Consider the following 22256-nt stretch of genomic DNA (forward strand, 5'->3'; position numbering starts at 1 on the left):
GGTAGATACCGCTATAGTAAATACTAAAACAGTCAGTATATACCACTACAGTCAGTCAATACTGCTACAGTCAGTATATACTACTATACAGTCAGTACATACTGCTACGGTGAGTAGCTACTAGAGTCAGTAGATACTATTATAGAGTGAGTAGATACTGCTATAGATTTTGTAGTTACTACTATAGTCAGTGGATACACTATAGAGTCAGCAGATACTATACAGTTAGTCGTTACGAGTATATAGTCGGTAGATACTACTGTAGGCCCAGTAAATACTACTATGGTCAGTAGTTATTACAGTCACTAAATACTACTACACAGTCAGTAGCTACTACTGGCTCAGTAGATACTACGGTACAGTCAGTAGATACTACTACAGAGTCAATAGATACCACTTCCTCTGTTGTATGTAAGGTGTTGTTAGTATATATACCTACGAGGGGTAAAGATATTTTTGAGGGGGGGGGAGACCACAATTTTCGGAAACATTTTGACATCAACTATTTACCCCACACTTTCTACAATTTTTTGGACTTGTGAAAGCCTCTTATATATTTGTTGGTGGAAAAATGTACAAACAGCCCACCGGACTTTGACAATACCTTAGTATCTGTGTATATATATGTAAGGTTTTTAAGAAAGATATTTTTCACCCGGGCAAAGCCGGGTACTTCCGCTAGTGGGTAATAAAATACAGGACAGAAAAGTAGATTTTTCAACGTAAAAAATAACATGAATAACGGATGCTTACTAACATCTCAGGTGTAATTTTTCGCGAATGCTTCTGTCATGTGCTTTTGAAGATCACTCGAAACTTTTTGGCTTTTTCACATAAACCCGCAGTTCCACCGTGCAGTTAAAAAAACTGCTGCCTAATTATCATTGTTAAATAATTTAACCTTCATCTATAGTTTATAAAGATTGGCTATAAGGTAAAGGTGCAGCCCTGCAATTTCACGCTCATGCCACTGCTGGCAAAAGAGTGTCCACTAGAGGGAGCACGAGAAAGTCCCTCTATGTATGTATGTACGTTGAACTTCTTTCGCACCGTACGTAGCCAACCGTGGTGTATTTTATTGCAAGTATATGTAATTTTTTTTTACAATTATTAATCCACTGTTGGATTAAGACCTCCCTATATGCTTGGCTGTTTGACCAAGTTTCACCGCACTGCTCAGTGCAGGTTGGTAAACAGCGGGAGCCCAAGGCCAGTTCATATATCAATTGTTGGCTACACACATCTTAGAAGAGGTGGGAGTACGCACACATTACCCCTATACACGCGTGATCTGCCGATCAGACCGTCTGTGGGGTGCCCATTTAAACTGCTGGGTGGACAGAGGGGGGGGGGGCAATTTATGTCTTTAAGCTTGGGAACCTAATATTTGTCAAGCTATTTGCGTGTACCTTAATGCCGCCGGTCTCCTGTGCAACAATGGCTATGAAGGAAGTTGCTTTTGAAGAAATATTGGCGGAGGCATTGGTCCTCGCAATTCCTGTGCGGCCCTGCATGGTGAAATTCACCCCATCTCCAACCGCTTCCAACACAGTGTACTCTCCCAGGCCATTGAAGGTGTACGAGACATTGTCCAGGGTCGTGATGTGAGGGTCGCCAATGAGAAATGCTGCAATGAAAAAGTAACCAAGTTTACAATGCCGGATCGCTGGGGTCATAGCGCAGTATGCTAACCATTGCACCACCATTCCACCCAATTCATGTTTTTGTTTATATTCATGGAACTATAAAAACATTTTTACGATATTCAATTTGACATTGGGTGGTGCTTATCTGGCCCGAAACCAGGATGAACGTTCCATATGACTGAGTTTACACTTATGATGGGCTCAGTTGATTGCAGACCAAGATCAATATGTGAACTCTATTAATATATACCGTGTATCTTGTGAATATTCCTCATTCAAGTTTATTTCAATGCCTGAAATGGAGACTCATGTTGCAGCATATCCTGTAATCATAGTTGGAAAGCACTGGTCTTTATATATCAAGCAATGATCTTTGAAAGCTTAGCCCATGGGTGACCACATTGGACATCTGTGAAAAAGAGCTTTATAACTCATCGGCTTCCACCAGTGTAAAAACATTTTGATTCTGAACATTTAAATAAACGTAATGCTTAACAGATGACTCTTACCAGCAAAGGGTGGCCTGTAGAAAGCACATTGGTTGGGAGGGCGTTTCTGTTGGTACAGACTGCAAAGCCTGGCATCTCCAGACTGGCAACATGATTGATATGGTTGTACTTCATTTGCTGAAAACAACAACAAAAAAGTGTTTGTGTGTAACATCATTGACTTAGTTCTCCACTGTGTTTTCGGTTTGTACTGTGTATTGTTCAACGTGAGGTCTGACGTTTTGCTCAATGTGCTGGGACCTTGTTCAGGAACTGAGAGCTTCTTCAGGAGCTGAAAGAAGCTCCCAGCACATGAAGGTAAATACCATAGTGAGCAATACGCGGTGCAATCCGAAAACGGACGAAACAACGCAACCGATATAAACTTACGCAGGAGTAAGGAGTAATAATTTTAGAAATCTATCGCCACATTTATAAAAGGCAAAAAAAACCCGCTGGCAATCCAGGTACACAATTCCCTAAGCACTTGTAACCACATCACTTAAAGCTTTCATGACTGCAGGAATTCATATTCCTTGGGTCTTTCGGTAAAGCCATGTAGATAGAAAAAATATTGTAAAATAAAAATAATAACAATATCACGACGTTTCGATCGCAACACAAACAATCGTCATCAGGTGAGAGCTGCTGAGGTAAAAAAAAGCGCTGCTAAGGTAGGGATTTATAAAGGTTTGAGATGGGTGTAGCCCAAGGGTCAGTGGGCGGGGCTAGAGATTAAATGTGCATGTAAATGTAATATAGGAGAAATCTTGATAAACGAAGTTGTGGGGGTGGCCATTGTATTGTGAGAGATTAGCATAATATTAGGGTTTTTCCCCTTTTTTCTGGCAACAAAACTGAAACCTTTTACAAGGAATCATGTGTGCATTAACCACAATACTTGTGGTCTAATGATGAAAGAGATTTGCTTGTAAATGTAAGCTAGGGAGAGCTCGGAAAGGTGCATCGCCACCTGGAGGCAACGGTGGCTGTGTTAGTGAATGTAACTCAAAGAGTCGAAGATAACTGCTAACACAGGTAGGCAGGAAAGGAACAACACAGCCAGTTATGACCTAAACTAGTTAATAACGTCCTTCCAATGATTGCTCAGTTTGTACCCATCTTCTCGGTTGAAATTGTGTCTGTTTATATAATATCTGCATGGCTTCATGGACGAATCTTTGCTGATAGCCAGTAGGTTTGCAGAGTACCTTCGTCTTGGCAAAATCAATTTCGTGTGTGCCCACAGCGTTAAAATAATGATCAGCCACGGCTGAGGTATTAGTCCTACCGTGTTTCAAATCTGCCTTATGTTCACGAACCCAGTCCGAGACATGTCGCTTAGTTTCCCCAATATAACTGCTGCCGCAGACACAGCTTAGTTTGTAGACACCGGGGTATTGCATGTCAGGGATCACATCCTTTATAGATGGGATCAAATCACGAATTTTATGTACTGTGTTGAATCGTACCTGGAGCTTGTGTTTGCTCATGATTTGGGAAATATTTTTGGTGACCCCTGCTATGTATGGCAAGGTGATGGTTTTGATTGGGTCCTCAGATGGTTCTTTCCCACAGCCACCATTATCTGTTAGTAAATGGCGGCTTGCCATCCTTTTCCACCTCCAGGTGGCGATGCTCTTTTCAGATCTCTCTCGATCGCAACACTAGCAATCGTGATAATTTACAAGCAAATTTCTTACATTGACATGCTAATCTCTTACAATACAATGGCCATTCCCACAACTTCGTTTATCAAGATTTCTCCTATCTTACATTTACATGCAAATTTAATCTCTAGCCCCGCCCACTGACCCTTGGGCTACACCCGTCTCAAACCTTTATAAATCCCTGCCTTAGCAGTGCTCCCGCCATATATTTTTCCTACCTCAGCAGCTCTCACCTGATGATGATTGCTTGTGTTGCGATCGAAACGTCGTGATCTTGTTATTAATTTTTTTTGTCTACGTTGCTTTACCGAAAGACCCAAAGAATATGACTGACAAATGTAATAATCCTGAACTTGTAATCATTCAAATATGAGTCAAGCATTTTGCCAAAGTGCCATTAGGCCAGGAACAATAACAGGTGTAAATAACGTGAGTGTAAAGAAGGTAATAAAATTGCATATCATAGAAACAAAAACCTTGTTCTTGCACTGTCCCGCAGAGTCTATATTCATTACTTTTCACAACAGAAGGGCCTCCACTTTAGGAGGCTCTAAGAGGCCATCTCTAAAGGCTAATTTAATCTACGGTTCCATGCTTGCCAGACAATTTGGAATTGGTGGCAGTACCCACATTCTACCCCACCACACACTAACAGCATATCTACCTAGCTGTGGTGTTCCGATTTATACGCTGGGTGGACAGCGGCGGTGGGAGATTTAAGCCAATTCACAATACAACTATTTTGCACTATTAAAATCACTTACTCGAGTAAAGTTGAATGTCTTGCTGCAGAGTGTTGGTGATCCAAGGGGTAGGAAGATACCTCTCATACGACCCAGACACAAGGGCCCCAAATGTGTTGTAGTGGCATCTCACCCCTCCACCAAATCTATCTTTATTGAAGTTCTGCAAGCTCATAAATGAACCTGGCACAAATACAATTTTTCAGCATTAACACGATAGAATTTGAACGGAGGGGGGGGGGGGGGCGAGCGGGAATCGCAGTGGTTATATTCACATTTCAGCATTGACATATATTGGACTAAAGTGATATTGCCATATAAATATAAACAGATTCACCTATATATTTTCTTCTGGTACAGAGATGAGTGTATAATCAATTGTGCAACAGAGACAGATAACATCAGGAACAGAAATCGCTTAGTTTCAATTACATCATAAACTGCAACATATTTTTTCATCACTAAAATGCAGGACAAAGGATAATCTAACAATTAATGGTTTATACAATGTAATTTATGCAGTGACTTATTTTAAACATTTCCCAAAAGCAAATTAATGTTCAGCCTCACCTGTGACATTTAGAGGCTGGTATCCATATCTGGATATGAGGTCCCCAGTGATGTAGGACATGTCAAACTGTCCTTGCCACAAAGAGCAGGGGCAGGTAGTGAATCTGCTGATGGAAGGCAGGACTAACTCATTCCTATACCAGTCCATACACTTGCGCTTTGGATTAGTGGTCACAGCAAAGTTTGTATCCAGTCTGTAAGCCCATCTTCCTGTTAGACCTGCAACACATTCATTTATTGACGTAATATGTAATCTAGAAACTCACCATCATTATTGACAAAAGGATTGGAAAATTAGAAATAAAAAAGCCACATGTTGACCACAACACTTAGTCAACACAATGTCATGGACAAATGAAGTGCCACTTCGCTGCAGGAAGCACCGTGTCATTTATTTTAAACATAATACATTGTAACAAAATTATTGCCACTCGCGACGTTTTACCCATGGCACACCAAGGATGTAATGCATGGGAAAAGAAAAATACAACGGTAAAAAGGAAAAGAGAAGAGAAATAATGGAGAAATAAGAGGAAAAGAATGGAAATTAAATGGCAAAACGTGACCATATGGTCAGGAAAGATGAGGAGAAGGTGGAGGCCACATAAGGGCCTCGATGCCTCACGGAGCAGCATCTGTTTTCACAGGGGGAGGGGAGACGGGAGGGATTCAGAGTGCAAGTAGTCACAAAGAGGTCACGTGATTTCCTAGAGGCTTGAGCTCATTTAGATATGTAAATTTACCCAGGAAATTCTTGTTTAACAAATACTCTGAATGTTTGGCATGTGAGAGGAAACCAGTGATACCTGTCTTACCAGGAACTCTTACGAACCAAGTAGTAACCCAGTTCAATCCTGGTTATCTTCTGAGATCAGGCAAGAAAATAGAGGGGAATTGCTAATAGGAATGATGTGCCAAGTTACAAAAATTGTTATAGGATGCCATGGTAAGTTTGTGGTAAAATGTCTATTTGGCAGTGATAATCACCACAATAACAAAACATGAATAGCAACATTTAACTAAATGAACTGTGGTATTTAACATGTAGGCTTTCGCAACCAATATCGTCCATAATAGAGTTTGTTTTGGGTTGGATCACGTAAATATATAAATGTGTTATTAAAACCCGCCACCACCCAACACAGCCAACTAGTAAGGGTTGTCACGTAAACAGAACATGCCAATTCGTCACTAGTACAGCACACCGGTGTGTTGGAGAGCCAAGCCACAACATTTACAATCTGAGCACGACGTTTCGCCAGTAATTACAACTAGCTTCATCAGGCTGTGTCGGGTGTGGTATTAAAATACACAAATGCTAAAATATTAGAATTGTATGAAGATGCTGCTTCAATTAATTTTTTAAAGAAATTAAAATAATAACTACTTATTCTATGATACTGCATTGGCAGTTGTCAAGAGAGGCCTACGTGCTGTGAAGAAGAGCCGTTGCCCTCTCCGTGCTGTGAAGAAGGGCCGTTGGTCTCTCTGTGTGCTGTGAAAAGGGCCGTTGGTTGGCCTCTCTGTGTGCTGTGAAAAGGGCCGTAGCCCTCTGTGCTGTGAAGGGCCGTTGCTCAAAATATCACCTTAAACAATAACTGGTTTCATAGACACCCTGTAACAAGCTACTGTTCAGGGACCTATAGATCTATCACACTCAGCGGGACGGCACTAGCGTAAGCTAAAAAAATCCAGTTGTGGTTGTGTGCTTGACTTTTACGAAGACTGGTTGTGAAAGATCCATGCTCCTTGTTTAAAATTAACCTTTACATGAACTTGCAAGGAATGTGTGCTGCATCATGCAAGTGGTAAACCAACCCACTTTTATGGAGAAGCAACGTGTAAAAAAACAAATGCTTCACGTAAAAATAACACATTTTGATGTTTTACATATGGAAAAGGAAATCCACATTTTGTATCAAACAGTGCAGTCCCGGAGGGTGAGTGGTCACCATATATGGACATTTTGTGTAGCAATGTCATCAACCATGATGGCTTTTTTTAACTAAACACTGCCTATTACATAATTTCAGTTGTTAAATGGTGATTGACTCAACCCATAATTCCTTTGGGGGTAAATAAAGTGAGTACCCTGCCATATAATTTGGCTCTGGAATATAAAATGAGCACTTGCCCACGTTCTATTGTACGGGAAATTAATTGATCTTTTTACGTTAAAATAAAATCACATGATAAACTCTGAACTAATGCCTAACCAAATCGAGTACAATTAATATTAATATTAATGCCACGAAGGTTATGGCTCAATTTCCCCCCATTTAATTTATCTCCTTATTGCTTGCTCATAAAATGTTATACACATGTTTGAGATGTTGACAAATTGAAGAAATCTATTTACCAAATCAGACATTTAGATGGTAGAAATCAACACGGCAATGTCGGACCACATAGAAGCCTGAGAACTTCCATATACAGATTGTCCTGTCCCATCCACCAAATAATCCAGACGTGGTACCCTCATATTCACGTGTGCTAATACATAAAACTTTTCTAAAAATTCATAAAAAAAGATATATTGTTGATGAAAAAGAAGCCATTACTTTTATGGGAAGTCTTCTCCTACCAAATAACCTTCATATTAAGTTAAACATTGCTATCAATAATGAGAGGTTTATAAACATTTTTTTTCTCTCCCTCAAAAGCCACAAGCCCTGTTTGTATTTCCCCAAATACGCCTCGACATCTCCGTATGTATAACAAAACCTTAAGTGAACATAATGGGAAATCCACAACAGGTGGAATATTTTTGTTCCCTATATATGGGAAGAGCAACGTATTGCAAGTCATGTCAGAAAACACTACGTTGATTTCAATGTATTAAAGTGTACAAATGAATTACCAGTATTGTTTCCAATGACCGTATCTGGGCGATAGCGAGCTGGATTTGTGGATCTTGACAGTGCGTCATTGTAATAGAACCGGTTTGATCCACTGTGAGGGGCGAATAAAGACACGAGAGAATCGTTATCACTGATTTCTTTGAAGCAAGTTGACAGCTATATGAGTATTTCATGCTATAACCAGTATTACAAGAAATACAAGTAAACAAATATATATTGAGCTTATCTTTAAAAATCTAAAAAATCTTCGTGACCACGTTCACGGTGTTTTCTGCACACCACTGTGTTCCATGACATTGCAACAATGACAAATATTCTTTGAGCATTCCAAGACCAGTGGTCCGGTCACCGTGGTTGCCACAAACACAATGACTGTTGACAACATTGCACCCCACCTATTGAATCCCATGAGGGCATTGTTAGAGCCGGGGTCTCTGGCTTCTGGCCTCCATTGCATGCCTCCATCTTTGAAAAATATGAGGCAGAACGAGGAGTCGCCATCCGTGCTCAGAACGGCCTGGAAGGTGTTCGTCTGGAAGTGAAACAGTACCGTCAACTGATTAGTCATTCATTCCGAGTAGACTATCAATTGTTGGACATACGAGACTGAGTTGTAAGAGTATAAATTAAGTCGTGGCGGGTGATAGAGCATACCACTATATAAAAAGTAGTAAAGTATGGATGGATAAATACACAATGTCGACTAATATATTGAAATGAGCAAGGACATGCTATTTTTATATGGAATTATAGCATGTGATATTTACCTCAGTCCAAACTATAGATTCTATGACGATCCAAGAGCTAGAAATATCGCAAATAAATATGCATGCTCTGTTGCCACTTTGATTTAACCTTGATCATGAAAACTGTTTTTTTAAGCCGTTTAATGATGTTTCTAGCACACACAAAACTTGACTAGTCCCTGCACTGCTCTCGATAGTCAAGCTATCGAGAGCAGTGCAGCCATTATTGATAAGAAAAAAAACTCAAGAGCTGCTGAGATAGGCCACGATGATGTGTTGACATACAACACAGAATTGTCTATTGGTTGCAATCTGAGATAAAGTCCAGTTCGTATCAAGGGTACAGTCCTGATAACCTTGGTGCTACACAGATTGAGACACATTTATAGTTCTGCAATTTAATTTATGTACATGTGGAGGGGATTTTTTCAGAAAAAAATAAAACATTTCTTCAAAACATGTGGTCAATGCAATGCACTGTATTTCATAAGTGTTTATCCATCTCTAAAAAGTACCATGAAAAAACATTTCATATGGCACCTTCTTGAGGTGGTTACCTACACCTGTGGCACGATTTTTCTAAAAACAATGTATCTGTCAAAATAGTGAACCTGATAAAAATTGTAAACAAACTTAAACTTCAAGTTATTTTTTTTATCAAAGGTACGCCGATGCGCCTGCCATACATGTATGTACAAGAAAGCCATGTTTACAGACATGTACTCACCACTATGACTTCTGGTGTGTACCTATTCTTATCAATAATTTATGATAAAAAAAAAAACCTGCCTCTTATAATTTTACTTGCACAAGAAAGCTGCAGTACTAACATAAACATAACAGAAGTCCATCATTCAAGATACAGTACTAATGCAGGTACAAGTAAAACGTTGACCTTTCTGCTGGTTTCACAGATTCGTTATTCAATATTATTGATGCAACTCGACCTGGATGTACTGTATAATTGTGCTTGAGATTGGGAACATTGATGTCAGGAGGAGGACATTAATTTTCCTTCGACAGTCCCTCAAACGTCAGGCATGACTTGCTTACACTCTGGTTGTGTGTGTTCTAAGATGGCTAAAAAGCCAAATGCGAGACCCGCAAACTCTTCTGAGGTTTGGGCAGGTGGTACTTGAGGGCTCGAGTGAGTCGGTCGGTTGAGCTGCAGCCGCGCTCCTTTCGCTGCCTGCATTTGACTTCCTTGTGCCCTCACAGAAGAGACTCAAAGTGTGCAGTGCAGACCTGAATGCTACACATCCAGTGTGTGCGGTCTGGAGCCAAGGTCTCCCTGTGTACCAGCCAATTGATAAGCATTTAGAATAAAAAAACGAAATATTACCGTAGTGCTACAATTGTAAAATAATGGTTAGCTAATAATTTTATTTTAGTGCTCGTAAAGGGCAGTATTAAAAAAGAGGTGGTTAAAGGGGATGAATCAGGAGTTTTTATTGGTTTGCGAAGATGTAAAAAACTTGTTTCCCCATTCCAGAGGTTCTAACTCTATATGTCATGACACGAACTGACCAAGTGAGATAAAAACTCTCGTGTGACGGATGACCTTATGTTATCTTTATGAAAACGTGTTTTTTGTTAAAAATGTTCCATACAGGTATCAAAAATAGAATGTCAGTCTCTGTACCTCGTGCACAGAACTGGGGGAACTGGAATTTGCTGATAATTTACATACAAAATGCATTTCCTCTTGGTTTATTCCACACGGTATGCAGGTTCACCACCCACTCGCCTAACTTCTTGCCAGCTGCAACCCCACCCTGTAATCTGGTTAGAGCCACCACGCTTGCCTTCAACTGAACAATGTCAAAATTGAGCGTTGTTATATTTCACAAGATACCTTGAATCAAGGATGTTTTGTACACCTTAGTACAAACATTTTTGTGAGTTTCTGACAAGCTGCGGATATATGTATTATGCTAACGTATGGAATATGGTGACATGGCCTTTAGTATTATATGATATGGTGGCATGGCCCGGTGTTATGGGATATGGATCAAGCTGTGGACCCTGGCAATAACAGTCAAAAACCATGGTTATCGAGGGACATGGAATTTAATTGTACGAAACATTTGGTGAGACTTGTACAATGATACTTGCATTGTACAGCATTCCCACCACTTGCTCAGGGCTCTAAACAGGAGAAGAGTACCACCGCAATGCTCATTTGAGCCATGAAATCACTATGACTTTTGTATGAAATCACTGGGATGGCCTTACGTATTTAAAGTTGCTCCTGGCAGGCACAGCCGGGGCATCCACCCAGGTGATCTTCAACATCCATGTGGGTTCATAGCCACGTGTGTCTGACTGGCTGCTAAAGTTGGCTCGGATCTGCTCCATCACCTTCCCACGAAGGTTCAAGGCATCAGTTTTATTGCTGAGGCCTTGAGTAAAATCATACTCCTGTCAAGAAACAGTGGACATTTGTAGTTAGCTGCAATAAATAATTGTGATGCATTTTCCTATCAGAACACACACTGCAGAATGAACAGACACATCACGGTAAGTCGATTGGCAGGTTGAGTGTCGTGGGTGAAAGCGTAGGTATTCACACCTCTTCCAGGATATCTTGTCCGTGTGGAAGATTAGGCCACACACACTCCAAATGGGCTCTCTAGAGCGCCCTCTAGTGGACGTCATTCAGCCAAATACCGTGTATGCAACCCAGATCAAGATAAACACTGTGTGTGTTTTGTAAAGCCACTGCTGCTTCTCCATGCCGTGTCGACCAGAGATTTTGTGTTGTTAGCATGTACCATGACGCTGGTCAGTGCGGGCTGGTGAACAGGAAGGGCCCAGAACTGGTTCAGATAGAACTCGCCACGGATGTTAGCCGAATCAAAGTTAGGTCGCCAAGTTCATAGTGCAGAATATTAAACCACTGTACTATCACTTCCCAATACAATGACAGTACATGTTAATAAAAAATCGCAGTAATGTATAATTTAATGTTATGACATACAGAAACAAAAGCCAGTGTTAAGCTATAGTGGTGCCTGGGAGTGTAATTGGAACTCAATGAATTATGCACACCATGTCAATGATTTGTTTCCTATTCAAGGTTACTTTTAACAAACCTGATAGTACATCGCCCCAGTGTCTGAGGAGAAGTCAGCATCATCCCAGAACACGGCAATCATAGGGATTGAAGAGGTATCTGTAAAACCGTTGATGTAGGGGTTGGGATAGGCAAACCTCGTTGAATCTTCGACATCTTTGAAAATAATCAGGCCATTGTCTGTAAACTGTAGATCAGAAGCATAAACAAGATACCATGAGTACAATTTATATTAAAAAGATAACCGTGTATTAATGGTATAATCCTTTTTTTTGCTGTCAATCATCACCTTAACTGAAATCACCTTTGTCAGCATCATCAACACCATCCTACTTACACGTAATTGTAATAAACTAAACTGCAAAACAATTTTTATTTTACCTGGTAAGGCCCACTGAGCTACATAGCTCTTTTTCAGAAGAGACCTGGCCACAAATGATAGGTCAACGAAGTGACTTATCATGTGGAAATGTATAGCAGCCAAATACTCTAAATGCATGTTGATTCTAAATATGGAGAGAAAACCGGAGGACTCGGAGACAAATCCACATGACCACGGCGAGAGAGAGAACATGCAAACTCCAAATATACAGGTGTCAGAGTCAGGATTTTACCCACAACCTCCTGTATACCAGGCGAGGTAGTTTATACCTTACCACCGTGGTGGCCCATGCCAACACCATTGGCTCTGTGAGGTGATAATTGTGTTTGCACTTAACAATGCAAATTAATAAATGTCAAGCAACGCATGAAATAAAAAACAAATACATGTTCTTAAGGATTATGCAAAAAAATGCACTCGCATACACGTGCTATTAATTTATGTATAAAGTATAGAGTTTAAACATAACTGGCTACTGTACTTACATACAACCGCTGGTAGAACTTGGAGGCAAAAGGAAATCCATACGGAGGTGAGAAGAACTGAGACACTGAATCCGTGGAATTGGGCTTCATAGTTATGTCACCCACAGTTGGTCCATATTCGAAAAGTCTTTTCTCTACATATGCAAAATAAACACAAATTGCCACATTTTACAATGAATCCTTGCAGTCACGAAAGCTTCAAATCTAGAATTTTACAGTGCGTTCATAAGTGACATACCAGTGGATGTTGGTCTTCAAAATACTTTCCTGGTTAATTGTCATAGTCTGCAATTAACTTTACACGAGCTGTAATGTTTCAATTCGATTTGGGTTCTGCATGTGCTGTGTAGGATTTACAATGGCAGGTCATGCACGACTAACCTAATTATCTGGAGTAATGGGAGGTAAGGGACTGCCCGGATTAAAAAAAATCACAAAGCTAGGATCGTGCAAAACACGTGTAAATCAGGCTATCAAAACATTGACATAATGGGGGTGATGGCATTGAATGTGTCATCTGTTTTTGGTTTACTTGCCGACGCATTTGCAGTCACGTGAGCACCGAGTCACTGACCATCAACGAGTGAGGAGCTTCTAATAATTCAACCATAAGGACGTCAACTAGACATCGTCACTACATGTGACGATATCTAGCTGCTTGACTACCATAGAAAGCAGCTGCTTGGACTAAATATCCCACTCATTCCCTGATGGCATGCAAAGGCTGGCATTTCAAAATGAGGTTATAGCAGTGCACAGAAACAGCAGTATGGGCAATACCAACTGCACGACACGTACAACATTGTACGATGTGCAATATCAAGAGAACTATGATTCCTTACCAATGCATTGAACACCATCTCCCTCGTAACTGGCATTGCATTTGCAGCTGTAGGAGCCCGCTGTGTTGGTGCAGGTGGCACGCGTGGCATGACAGGGATGCGCTATGCACTCGTCAACATCTACACACGTGCAGTAAACACAAACGTGCATGCAGATGACATGCAACCGCACACGCAAAGATCCACAGAGTACAAATGCTCGAATACACAAATGCACCCATACCTATGTACAGTAGTGCTAATACTTACGCGATCCCGGGGGTAGAAATTCCCACGGGATTCCCAGGTGACTGTTAAAGATGACGTCACGAAGGAAAGGAAAGAGAAGGCGGGGCGTGAGAGAGCAAGAGGGAACGCCCAGGTGGCGATAGAGTGTTGACGTCACCAGATGAGGCGGGGCGATCGGGGCGGCTTCCTGGTGGTACAGTATTTGGGAGTGGTCGTGCGTGGGGTGAGCTCGTGCGGAAAATAAAGAAGAGTGTGTCGTCTGAATCTTCATCTATGGACTCATTACAAATATATAAATAACCCTATATACGTCTTCGGATATATCAATATACGAGGGCCCTTCAATTTTTTTATGATCTGATTGAACACTGGCACAATTCATGCGGCTACTTGGTCGAAATATGGTAGTTTTCACTTAAAATGGGGGTCCATTCCATATTTGTTTTTATTAAAGTGTGGCTGATTCTTGACAAAAACTCACCCTTTCTGCCACTACAGTAATTGCGGAAATTCCCCAAAACGGGGTTAAATCAAGATTAAGGAAGAATCTATGGAAAAAATATTCTGCAAATTGTCATCAAGAAGAATCCTATTAATCATGCTTTGGCAGCATGGCTGCCACATTTTTATGACCGCTTTACCCAGCAAAATCTCACTAAGTCTCATGCCTTTTTCAGAAGGGTCCTGCCAAGTTTTCGCAGTAGTGGGCAATGTTACTGCGACGACTCCCAATTGATAAATTTGCAGGTAAATTTTCACCATCGGGATTTTTAGTCAATGCCAATTACATTGTATGTTTTATTTTAGCTATGGGAGAAAATAGACGCCATATAGTGCAGAACATGGGGAGAACATACAAACGCCATATAGTGCCCTAGTCAGGATTCGAAACTGGGCCCTTCTTGCTACGAGACAATTGTTACCACTGCGTCTACCCTGCCGCCCTGTATAACAATGTCTTGTCCATTGCAATTTTATATTTTAAGCATTGTATTTTATTTGTCCCCCCTTTGCATGAGAAACAACTATACCAAGTAATGTACAGAAAATGGAGAGGCAATATATAAAAACAACATTACATAAATCAATATTATCTGTAACAGACATTCATGTCTCCTGCTCAGGTTTTTCTTAACACAACCCGTTTTAAGGAAACAGAAACAAACATGTCTTACCTTCTGAGCAGTTCACACCTCTCCATCCACTCCGGCAAATACAAGTGTAGCTATTATCACCATCCAAACAGGTTCCACTATTTTGGCATACACTTCCAGCACACTCGTCAATATCTATTTGGACAAATTAAAACATTCACATTTCAGTGGCAGTTCCCATGTATATGTTTTATTCTAATTGTGTTTGTCATATGAATATGGTTATAAGCTGTGTTTTCTGTTTTGGGTCCACCAGATGCTGCCATGGTATATTGGTGAGACCTATGTGAATGTATGTTGAACTTCTTTCGCACAATATGTAGCTAACCATGCTAAGCGGATGTGTGGGGGGGAAGGACAACAGACTGAACACCAAAAGCAGTCCTCGAGAAATGAGTTTCAATTTAGATTTAAAAGAGCATAGCTCCAGTGACTTCCTAATGTCACAAGGAAGAGCATTCCAGACGGCTGCAGAAGCGCATCTGAAAGCACCGCGCGATGCAGTGACCATCTTTGTTCGACGGGGTGGGGGGGGGGCTTCTTGTACCATAGTCGCCAGAGTTCGATTTGAACTCCCTGTGCGGCAAGCGAAACAATGCTACACGTTTCATAAATCCCCCCCGCATCTGCCCACCAAGCAGTACGAGTGGGTACACAATAAATACATTGGAAGGTCGCGTGCAGTGGAGTAAAGCGTGGGTACTTCAAAGGCTCCCTCTGTTGCAAGCCCCCTTCTACCAGCAGGGAATTACAGGGCTGCAAATTTCCTTACGTCATGTAATCTAAGCAAAGTAAATATCTACCGTGCAGAGGGCAATACTCACTTTGATGGCAGAATTTTCCTGTGTATCCCAATTTACAGTTAATGCACGTGAATGCATTTACCAAGTCACTGCAGGATCCTCCATTCAGGCAAACGACGTTAATGCAGTCATCAATATCTAAACAAAATGATTACAATTAGTGTTCGTAGGATACATATACGTCTTACGGATTTACACTCTAAATAGGGGTTCAACGATATTCTGGTTCATCAAACTTGATTCTGAAGCCTCACAACACATGCATCGAATTAAGTTGGTAAGATTCGAGATTTATGGCACTACTCTTAATCTCATCCACAGCTCTCTCATCTCTCTCTATTCTTCAGCTCTTTTTCATCTCACTAATTTGCACTTCTTTATGTCTTGGCGAGTTGCATCTCTTGGCAGGCCAGAGATTAGCAGACCACGTCAAGAGCCTTCAAGAATGACATTTGCCCTGTGGCCTGTCTAAGTACGCTAGGATATTTATGATTTGCATTCATTGGGTGCTGAAATGCTGTAACAACTTAAAGTGACTGACATCACGTGCCTTCTCAACTCTACCCCCAAGGCCCTGCTGCAGGCTAACCAAAGGGGACACCCAGTGGCAGCTGTCCCTGTGTGGCACAAGATATAATATGCAGTGGGGATATTGGTCTGATGGGGAAACATGGGTGTAACGAATGTAATGGGGACTTACTTTCATTGCATAATTTTCCGGTCCATCCAGAATCACATTGGCAGATGTAATTATTAGTTTGATCTATGCATCTTCCGTGAATGCATGGAGAGGATACACAATCATCGATATCTACAAATAAATAAAACATGTCATGTGTGTGCATGAACAGTTACAATCATGAAAAATATTGCCTTTTGAAAATAATTATTTAATAAACTACCCGTCACGTTTGTATGTATGTTGATGTATGGATGTTGAAATATAAAATAACATAACTGGTGCTCACTAACATCTCAGATGTAATTATTTTTTTGCTAACACTTTTGTCATGTGCTGCTGAAGATCGCTCAAACGTTTTGACTTTTTCACGTAACCCCAGTGTCCCACTACGCCGTTAAAACTGCTGCCTAATTATCAATCTTAAATAATTTATGACAACTTGAATTATAGTTTATAAAACTGGGCTATAAGATAAAGGTGCAGCCTTGCAATTTTCATGCTCACGACACTGCTGGTGGAAGTGCCTCCACTGGAGGGAGCATGAAATAGTCCCCCTATGTTAGCATGTCTGTATGTTGAATTTCATTCTCACCGTACATAGCCAACTGTGCTCATCGGAGGTGCGGGGGAAGGACTACATTAAACACAAAAAAAGCAGTTCTAAAGAAATGAGTTTGGCAATCTAGATGATTTAAAAATGCATAGCTCCAGTGGCATCCTAATATCGGAAGGAAGAGCGTTCCAGATGGCCGCAGAAGCGCATCCGAAAGTGTGCGATGCAGAGACCCTCTTTGTTCGATGGGTTGTCGGGTTCGTAACACAGCGCGCTAACTCGCTACAGTTGTGAACGTTTGAGATCCTTGGGCCTAGTGTCACCAGGACAACACGTGCCTTGTTAACTGTCTGAGATCCCCCCCCACCACTAACTGTTGACATGCCAATACAGGGAATTATAAATACTCAATATGTGTTGTGTATTTTGAAGAGTTACACGACAAGATTGTAATGCACTTACTCTCTGTGCAGTTCAGCCCACTCCAGCCTGACACACAGGTACACGAGTAGGAGCCTTGAGTGTTGGCACAGCTGCCTCCATGTTTGCAAGGCCTCGACTGACATTCATCCACATCTGCAAGGTAATACATTGTGCATATGACTTATAAAATCCATCACACTGCAGAATTAGTTTTAGTATATTAATGTATTCGATGAATTCATCCTTGTGAACATTTCACAAACCTCATGATTCCATAAAGTGTTAAAAGGCCCTATTGTACACCACCGTATTTTGGAATTTCATAGCTTTTCTAAAGATGTAAATTTTAGGCTAATATTACTCCCGTGTGCAGTATACATAGAGGGTAGAAGATATAAATAATGTTAAAGTACTGTCACTTGATGCTAGACTAACGATGACTATAGAGTGTTGACGTATTCTAAAAAATGTAACCTATATCGGAGGTTATTGCGATTAAATATAAAGATATAGGGCGTTTCAGTTATACTTTTAAAACACTAATTAAAACAAACATTTTCCAAACCTTCATGTGTATTTTGTATGTATGTACAGTGTTACAAGTTGTCTTATTAAAATAAAAAATAACATACTCCTTCAATTAAACTAAACTATTATATTTGCTAGGTAAAGTCCACTGAGCTATTAGCTATTAGATGTGGCTTTTACCACACGAGGGTATGCATAGCAGCAGCCAAATAATGTAAATCTATATATATAAAATCGCAAATCTGTCTGTCTGTCTGTGTGTCGCCGGACCATACGCAGTTTCATTGGACGGCGGTTGCCCCTGGCAACGGGTAGCGACGCATTCGCTGCGGGGTGGACGCCATTTTTAATTCCCGTTAAAAATATGCGCACGCATTAACACGCGACTCTGAGGTAAATTCATCAAAGTTTCACGTCCTCTTCACTCCCCCCCCACCCCAATGTGTGCAATTACTATTATAGGGTCGGTAGATAATAAAATTATAGCGATTAGACAGTATTATTGTAGCGCGGGGGGGGGGGGGGGGTTAACGGCCCCAGTACCCAGCCTCAGCCGGGTGGGCAATTTAGGCGAGGCCGGAGGCTCTGCACGGTACTAGGCCTCGACACCCCACCACACTATAGGCCGTACATATTACTGCACAGCGGCCGAGGAGATCCTGGCTGGGGGGGGGGGGGGGGGGCAGGGGTAGCAGCCCATCTGTGTATATATGTAAGGTTTTTAAGAAATATATTTTTCACCCGGGCAAAGCCGGGTACTTCCGCTAGTGCATGTTTATAAATGTGGAGGGAAAAACCGGACCCAGAGAAAAATCTATGCGACCACACGGAGAGAGAACACGCGACTCCGAAAACACAACAGGCATCGTCAAGATCAGGATCAAATTCTTAGGTTTTTTCGGTAAAGTCACGTAGGTAAAAAAATTAAAATTAATAAAAGTAAAATTAAAAATAAAAATAAATAAATACAAATATACAAACACAGACATAATTTCAACCGTGATGATGGTTACAAACTGAGTAATCATTGGAAAGATGTGATTAACCATGCTAAAAAGATTTAACTACACTTATTTGGACCATCTTATTTGACAGACAACTATTACAGGTTATTGATAGACAGCCAGTTTTGTTTTACCAGGTTTAGTTTTTTCTTTCTTTTCTCACACTTTTGTTATGTAGGCTAGGCTTAGTCACAAACCGCACCTCTCCATAACAAAGGCTCAGTCTTTTGTTATGCAGTCTATTCTTCGTCTTAAGCCTCACCTTACCATATTAATAAAAAGTGTGCCGTACTTGGCCCTTCCCCTCTTCAACCATTATATATACGGAGTGGTAGCTCTTGTAATCTCTCATTTACTTGATACAGCTGTCGTGGCTGTGACGGTTCCACCTGAAGACGGAAGCTTGTGTTGCCTCCGAAACGTCGTGATTTTTATTTTTATTTTACTTTTATTAATTTTAATTTTTTACCTACGTGACTTTACCGAAAAAACCTAAGAATATGAATCCTTGCAGTCACGAAAGCTTCAAATCTAGAATCAGGATCAAACCCATGACCTCTTGTGTACCAGGCGAGAAAGCTGACACCTAGTCAAAACTATATTTAGGGGTTTATTTTAGTTGAACGTTGCCTCTATAGTTTACTAAAATAATTGTGATGACGTGAATAAGGCATGTTAGGCTCACCACTGCATATCTGCGGGCTGGTGAGGCTGAACCCACTGTTACAGTAGCAGGTAGACATTGATGTGTTCCCATCAATGAAGCATTGGCCGTTGGTGCAGGCAAGGTTGCAGGTGTTGAGTGCTGTAAAAATAATCAATTTCACATCATCATCATCACTGTCATCAACAAACTTAAACACCAAGTAAAAAAAGGATACCGCACACCATTTAAATTTAAGCATCGCATAATCTTCAACAGCATCATCATCATCGTCATCCATGGTCTATCAAGTGCTGAATTAAGACCTCTCCAGGCCATTGCCATCTCTTGGTCCGGCGATACCACAATCCATCTCACTCCGGCACAAGAAATGATCTCAATGCTACATTCCTAATGTGGTTGTCCTCTTCGGTGCATTCTCTTCTTTGGTGAAATTCCATCATCGGTCTCGTCGTCCATCGCCCATCATCACGCCCTCCAGTGATGTGTCCTGCCCAATCCCACTTAAGTTCCTTAACAGCCAATATAGTGTTTCTGATTTTTGTTTGTTACCTGATCCATAGTTGTTCAAATGTGATTGGTCAAATTCGATGAGCATATTTTTTGTCTTTTCGATATGTCATACAAAACCAAATTAATTTAATTTGAAATTATGACATTGCGAAGATACATCAGCATCGAAAGCCAAAGTGCTGAATTATTTACATGATTGTATTATTTCATGGGCTATGTCAGTATAAAACATAATGCCAACATAGGCTGTAATTTAATACACATTGATCACAGAGATGGAATCACAGAGATGGTTTCCATCTCTGCATTTATCAGAATCTAATTGAAAAGAAGAACACACGCTTGTGTAAATGTGTTCAGGACAAATTTGTTGAAAATTAATAAGGCTCAACAAATAATGTAGGTTTGCAAAAATGTATATAAACATATTTTCAAATCTGGAAATTATTATTGTTTTAGATAAACAGTGAATTCGAGTTGTGGCTATGTTTGATGCAACAAAGAGAAAGTCCATGAGCCCAGACCAGATATGTCACTTGTCAATATCACCAGATGTGGCATAGTTTTAGTAGCTGCAATTTGTTACATGGTCAATAACAGTGAATTACGTGATAATCACGTGGAATGAGTGGGTTATCAAATAACTGACTTGTATTAGTTTAAAACGTAGGATGACTTGTATTATCCATATAAATAAATTAGGGCTCTTTAAAGATTTTATTCATTAGGTGGTACCAATTTCTTCTCCCGTTACATCGCAGGATTGTGAGAGTTAGCAGCTGCTTGGGGAAGGCCTTCGTCCAGTCGTGGATTGACCATGATTGATGATGATAATGCAATTCAAATCAACCAATGCTTATGTTTGTGCAAGAACCGGTACCTGTTACTTGCTTCACTGACACTCCGGCATTGGAGACATTGCCTCTTCCGAAGGTTTTGACCGTGATTGTGTATTCAACACCAGGACGTAGACCAGAAAACCTGGCTGTGAGTGACCCGTTCGGGCTGACCGACACAGCCGATGCCTCTTGAGGAGAGATGAATGCAATGTACTGCTCCACATAACCCTCGGCAGCCAGCCACACAACCTCCAGGGAGGTGTTTTTCACCCCTTGGCTGGTCAAAGTCAAATTTTTCACGAGTCCCGGCACCACGATTGCAGTCGTAGTTGGCACCGAGGTCGTGGAGACAGTTGTTGCGGATGATGGTGTCAGTGATATCGACGATGTAATAACATTTGTTGTGGATTGTGTTGTTGTCCCATTTGAAGTTGGTGTTGTACCTAAATTTACAGACGTACATATGTACATATATTAGGTTGCGGCGTGATTACACATTTACTTCATGGGACCTCCTTTGCCAGTACCAAAATATGAGAATAGGTTTTCCCCTTTTTTCTGGCAACAACACAGGTGTTAAGATGTTAAAATACCAAACTGAAACCTTTTACAAAGGAATCATGTCTGCATTAACCAAGCTACTTGTGGTCAGAATGCAAACAAAAAACATACTCTGATAATATATGCATTGTCCTTTAAACTGATTGGTCCACACCAAAGACGCTAAAAGGCGTCGTCTGGTCTAACACCGTTTGAGACTAGGCTCGAAAGAAAGCCATCTCTGGTGTGGACCAATCAATTTCAAGGACAATGCATATATTAACAGAGTATGTTTTTTGTTTGCATTCTGACCGCAAGTATTGTGGTTAATGCAGACATGATTCCTTGTAAAAGGTTTCAGTTTGGTGTTTTAACATCTTAACACCTGTTTTGTTGCCAGAAAAAAGGGGAAACCTATTCTTACACATTGACTGTATTAATGCATACATGACCTCTTTCCACTTTGTTGTATTCCACATAATTTACTTAAAAAAATAGTTAACACTACTTGGTGAATTAGAACATGAATCATTTACAATTAGTGGAACGTAACTGTTCAGGAAATACATTTTTCATTGTAATTTTCTAGCATACATTTTAAGCCAGTGTCTCCCTGCTCAATTTAGTATTTGGCTGCTATGAATTTTATTTGGCAGCTATACATTTCCACATGATGTGCCTCTTCGTTGAACTATCATTTGTGGCCAGATCGTTTCTGAAAAAGAGCTGTATAGCTCAGTGGGCCTTACCTGCTAAAATAAAACAAAAATTGAGTAAAATTTTGTATTAAAGTCGGTGCTCATCCCCACTCACAAC

General features: G+C 40.6%; 1 protein-coding gene across 2 annotated transcripts in view; it reads right to left on the reverse strand.

Moving 5' to 3' along the window:
• Positions 1–22256, reverse strand: part of LOC133351031 (mucin-19-like) — a 285024-nt gene that overhangs the window by 185791 nt on the left and 76977 nt on the right. For both annotated transcript variants that reach the window (XM_061565914.1, XM_061565915.1), the window contains 16 exons: positions 20942–21343; positions 19570–19689; positions 17392–17505; positions 16395–16505; positions 15716–15832; positions 14913–15026; positions 13510–13629; positions 12668–12801; positions 11820–11987; positions 10960–11145; positions 8374–8510; positions 7978–8069; positions 5118–5336; positions 4569–4730; positions 2156–2272; positions 1410–1627 (listed from right to left, as the gene is read on the reverse strand). In XM_061565914.1, coding sequence (XP_061421898.1) covers positions 1410–1627; positions 2156–2272; positions 4569–4730; positions 5118–5336; positions 7978–8069; positions 8374–8510; positions 10960–11145; positions 11820–11987; positions 12668–12801; positions 13510–13629; positions 14913–15026; positions 15716–15832; positions 16395–16505; positions 17392–17505; positions 19570–19689; positions 20942–21343 — 2531 coding nt within the window. The remainder of the gene's footprint in view (positions 1–1409; positions 1628–2155; positions 2273–4568; positions 4731–5117; positions 5337–7977; positions 8070–8373; positions 8511–10959; positions 11146–11819; positions 11988–12667; positions 12802–13509; positions 13630–14912; positions 15027–15715; positions 15833–16394; positions 16506–17391; positions 17506–19569; positions 19690–20941; positions 21344–22256) is intronic.

This window comes from Lethenteron reissneri, chromosome 36 (assembly GCF_015708825.2).
Source record: "Lethenteron reissneri isolate LAM-NWPU_2019-01 chromosome 36, ASM1570882v1, whole genome shotgun sequence".
NCBI lineage: Eukaryota > Metazoa > Chordata > Hyperoartia > Petromyzontiformes > Petromyzontidae > Lethenteron > Lethenteron reissneri.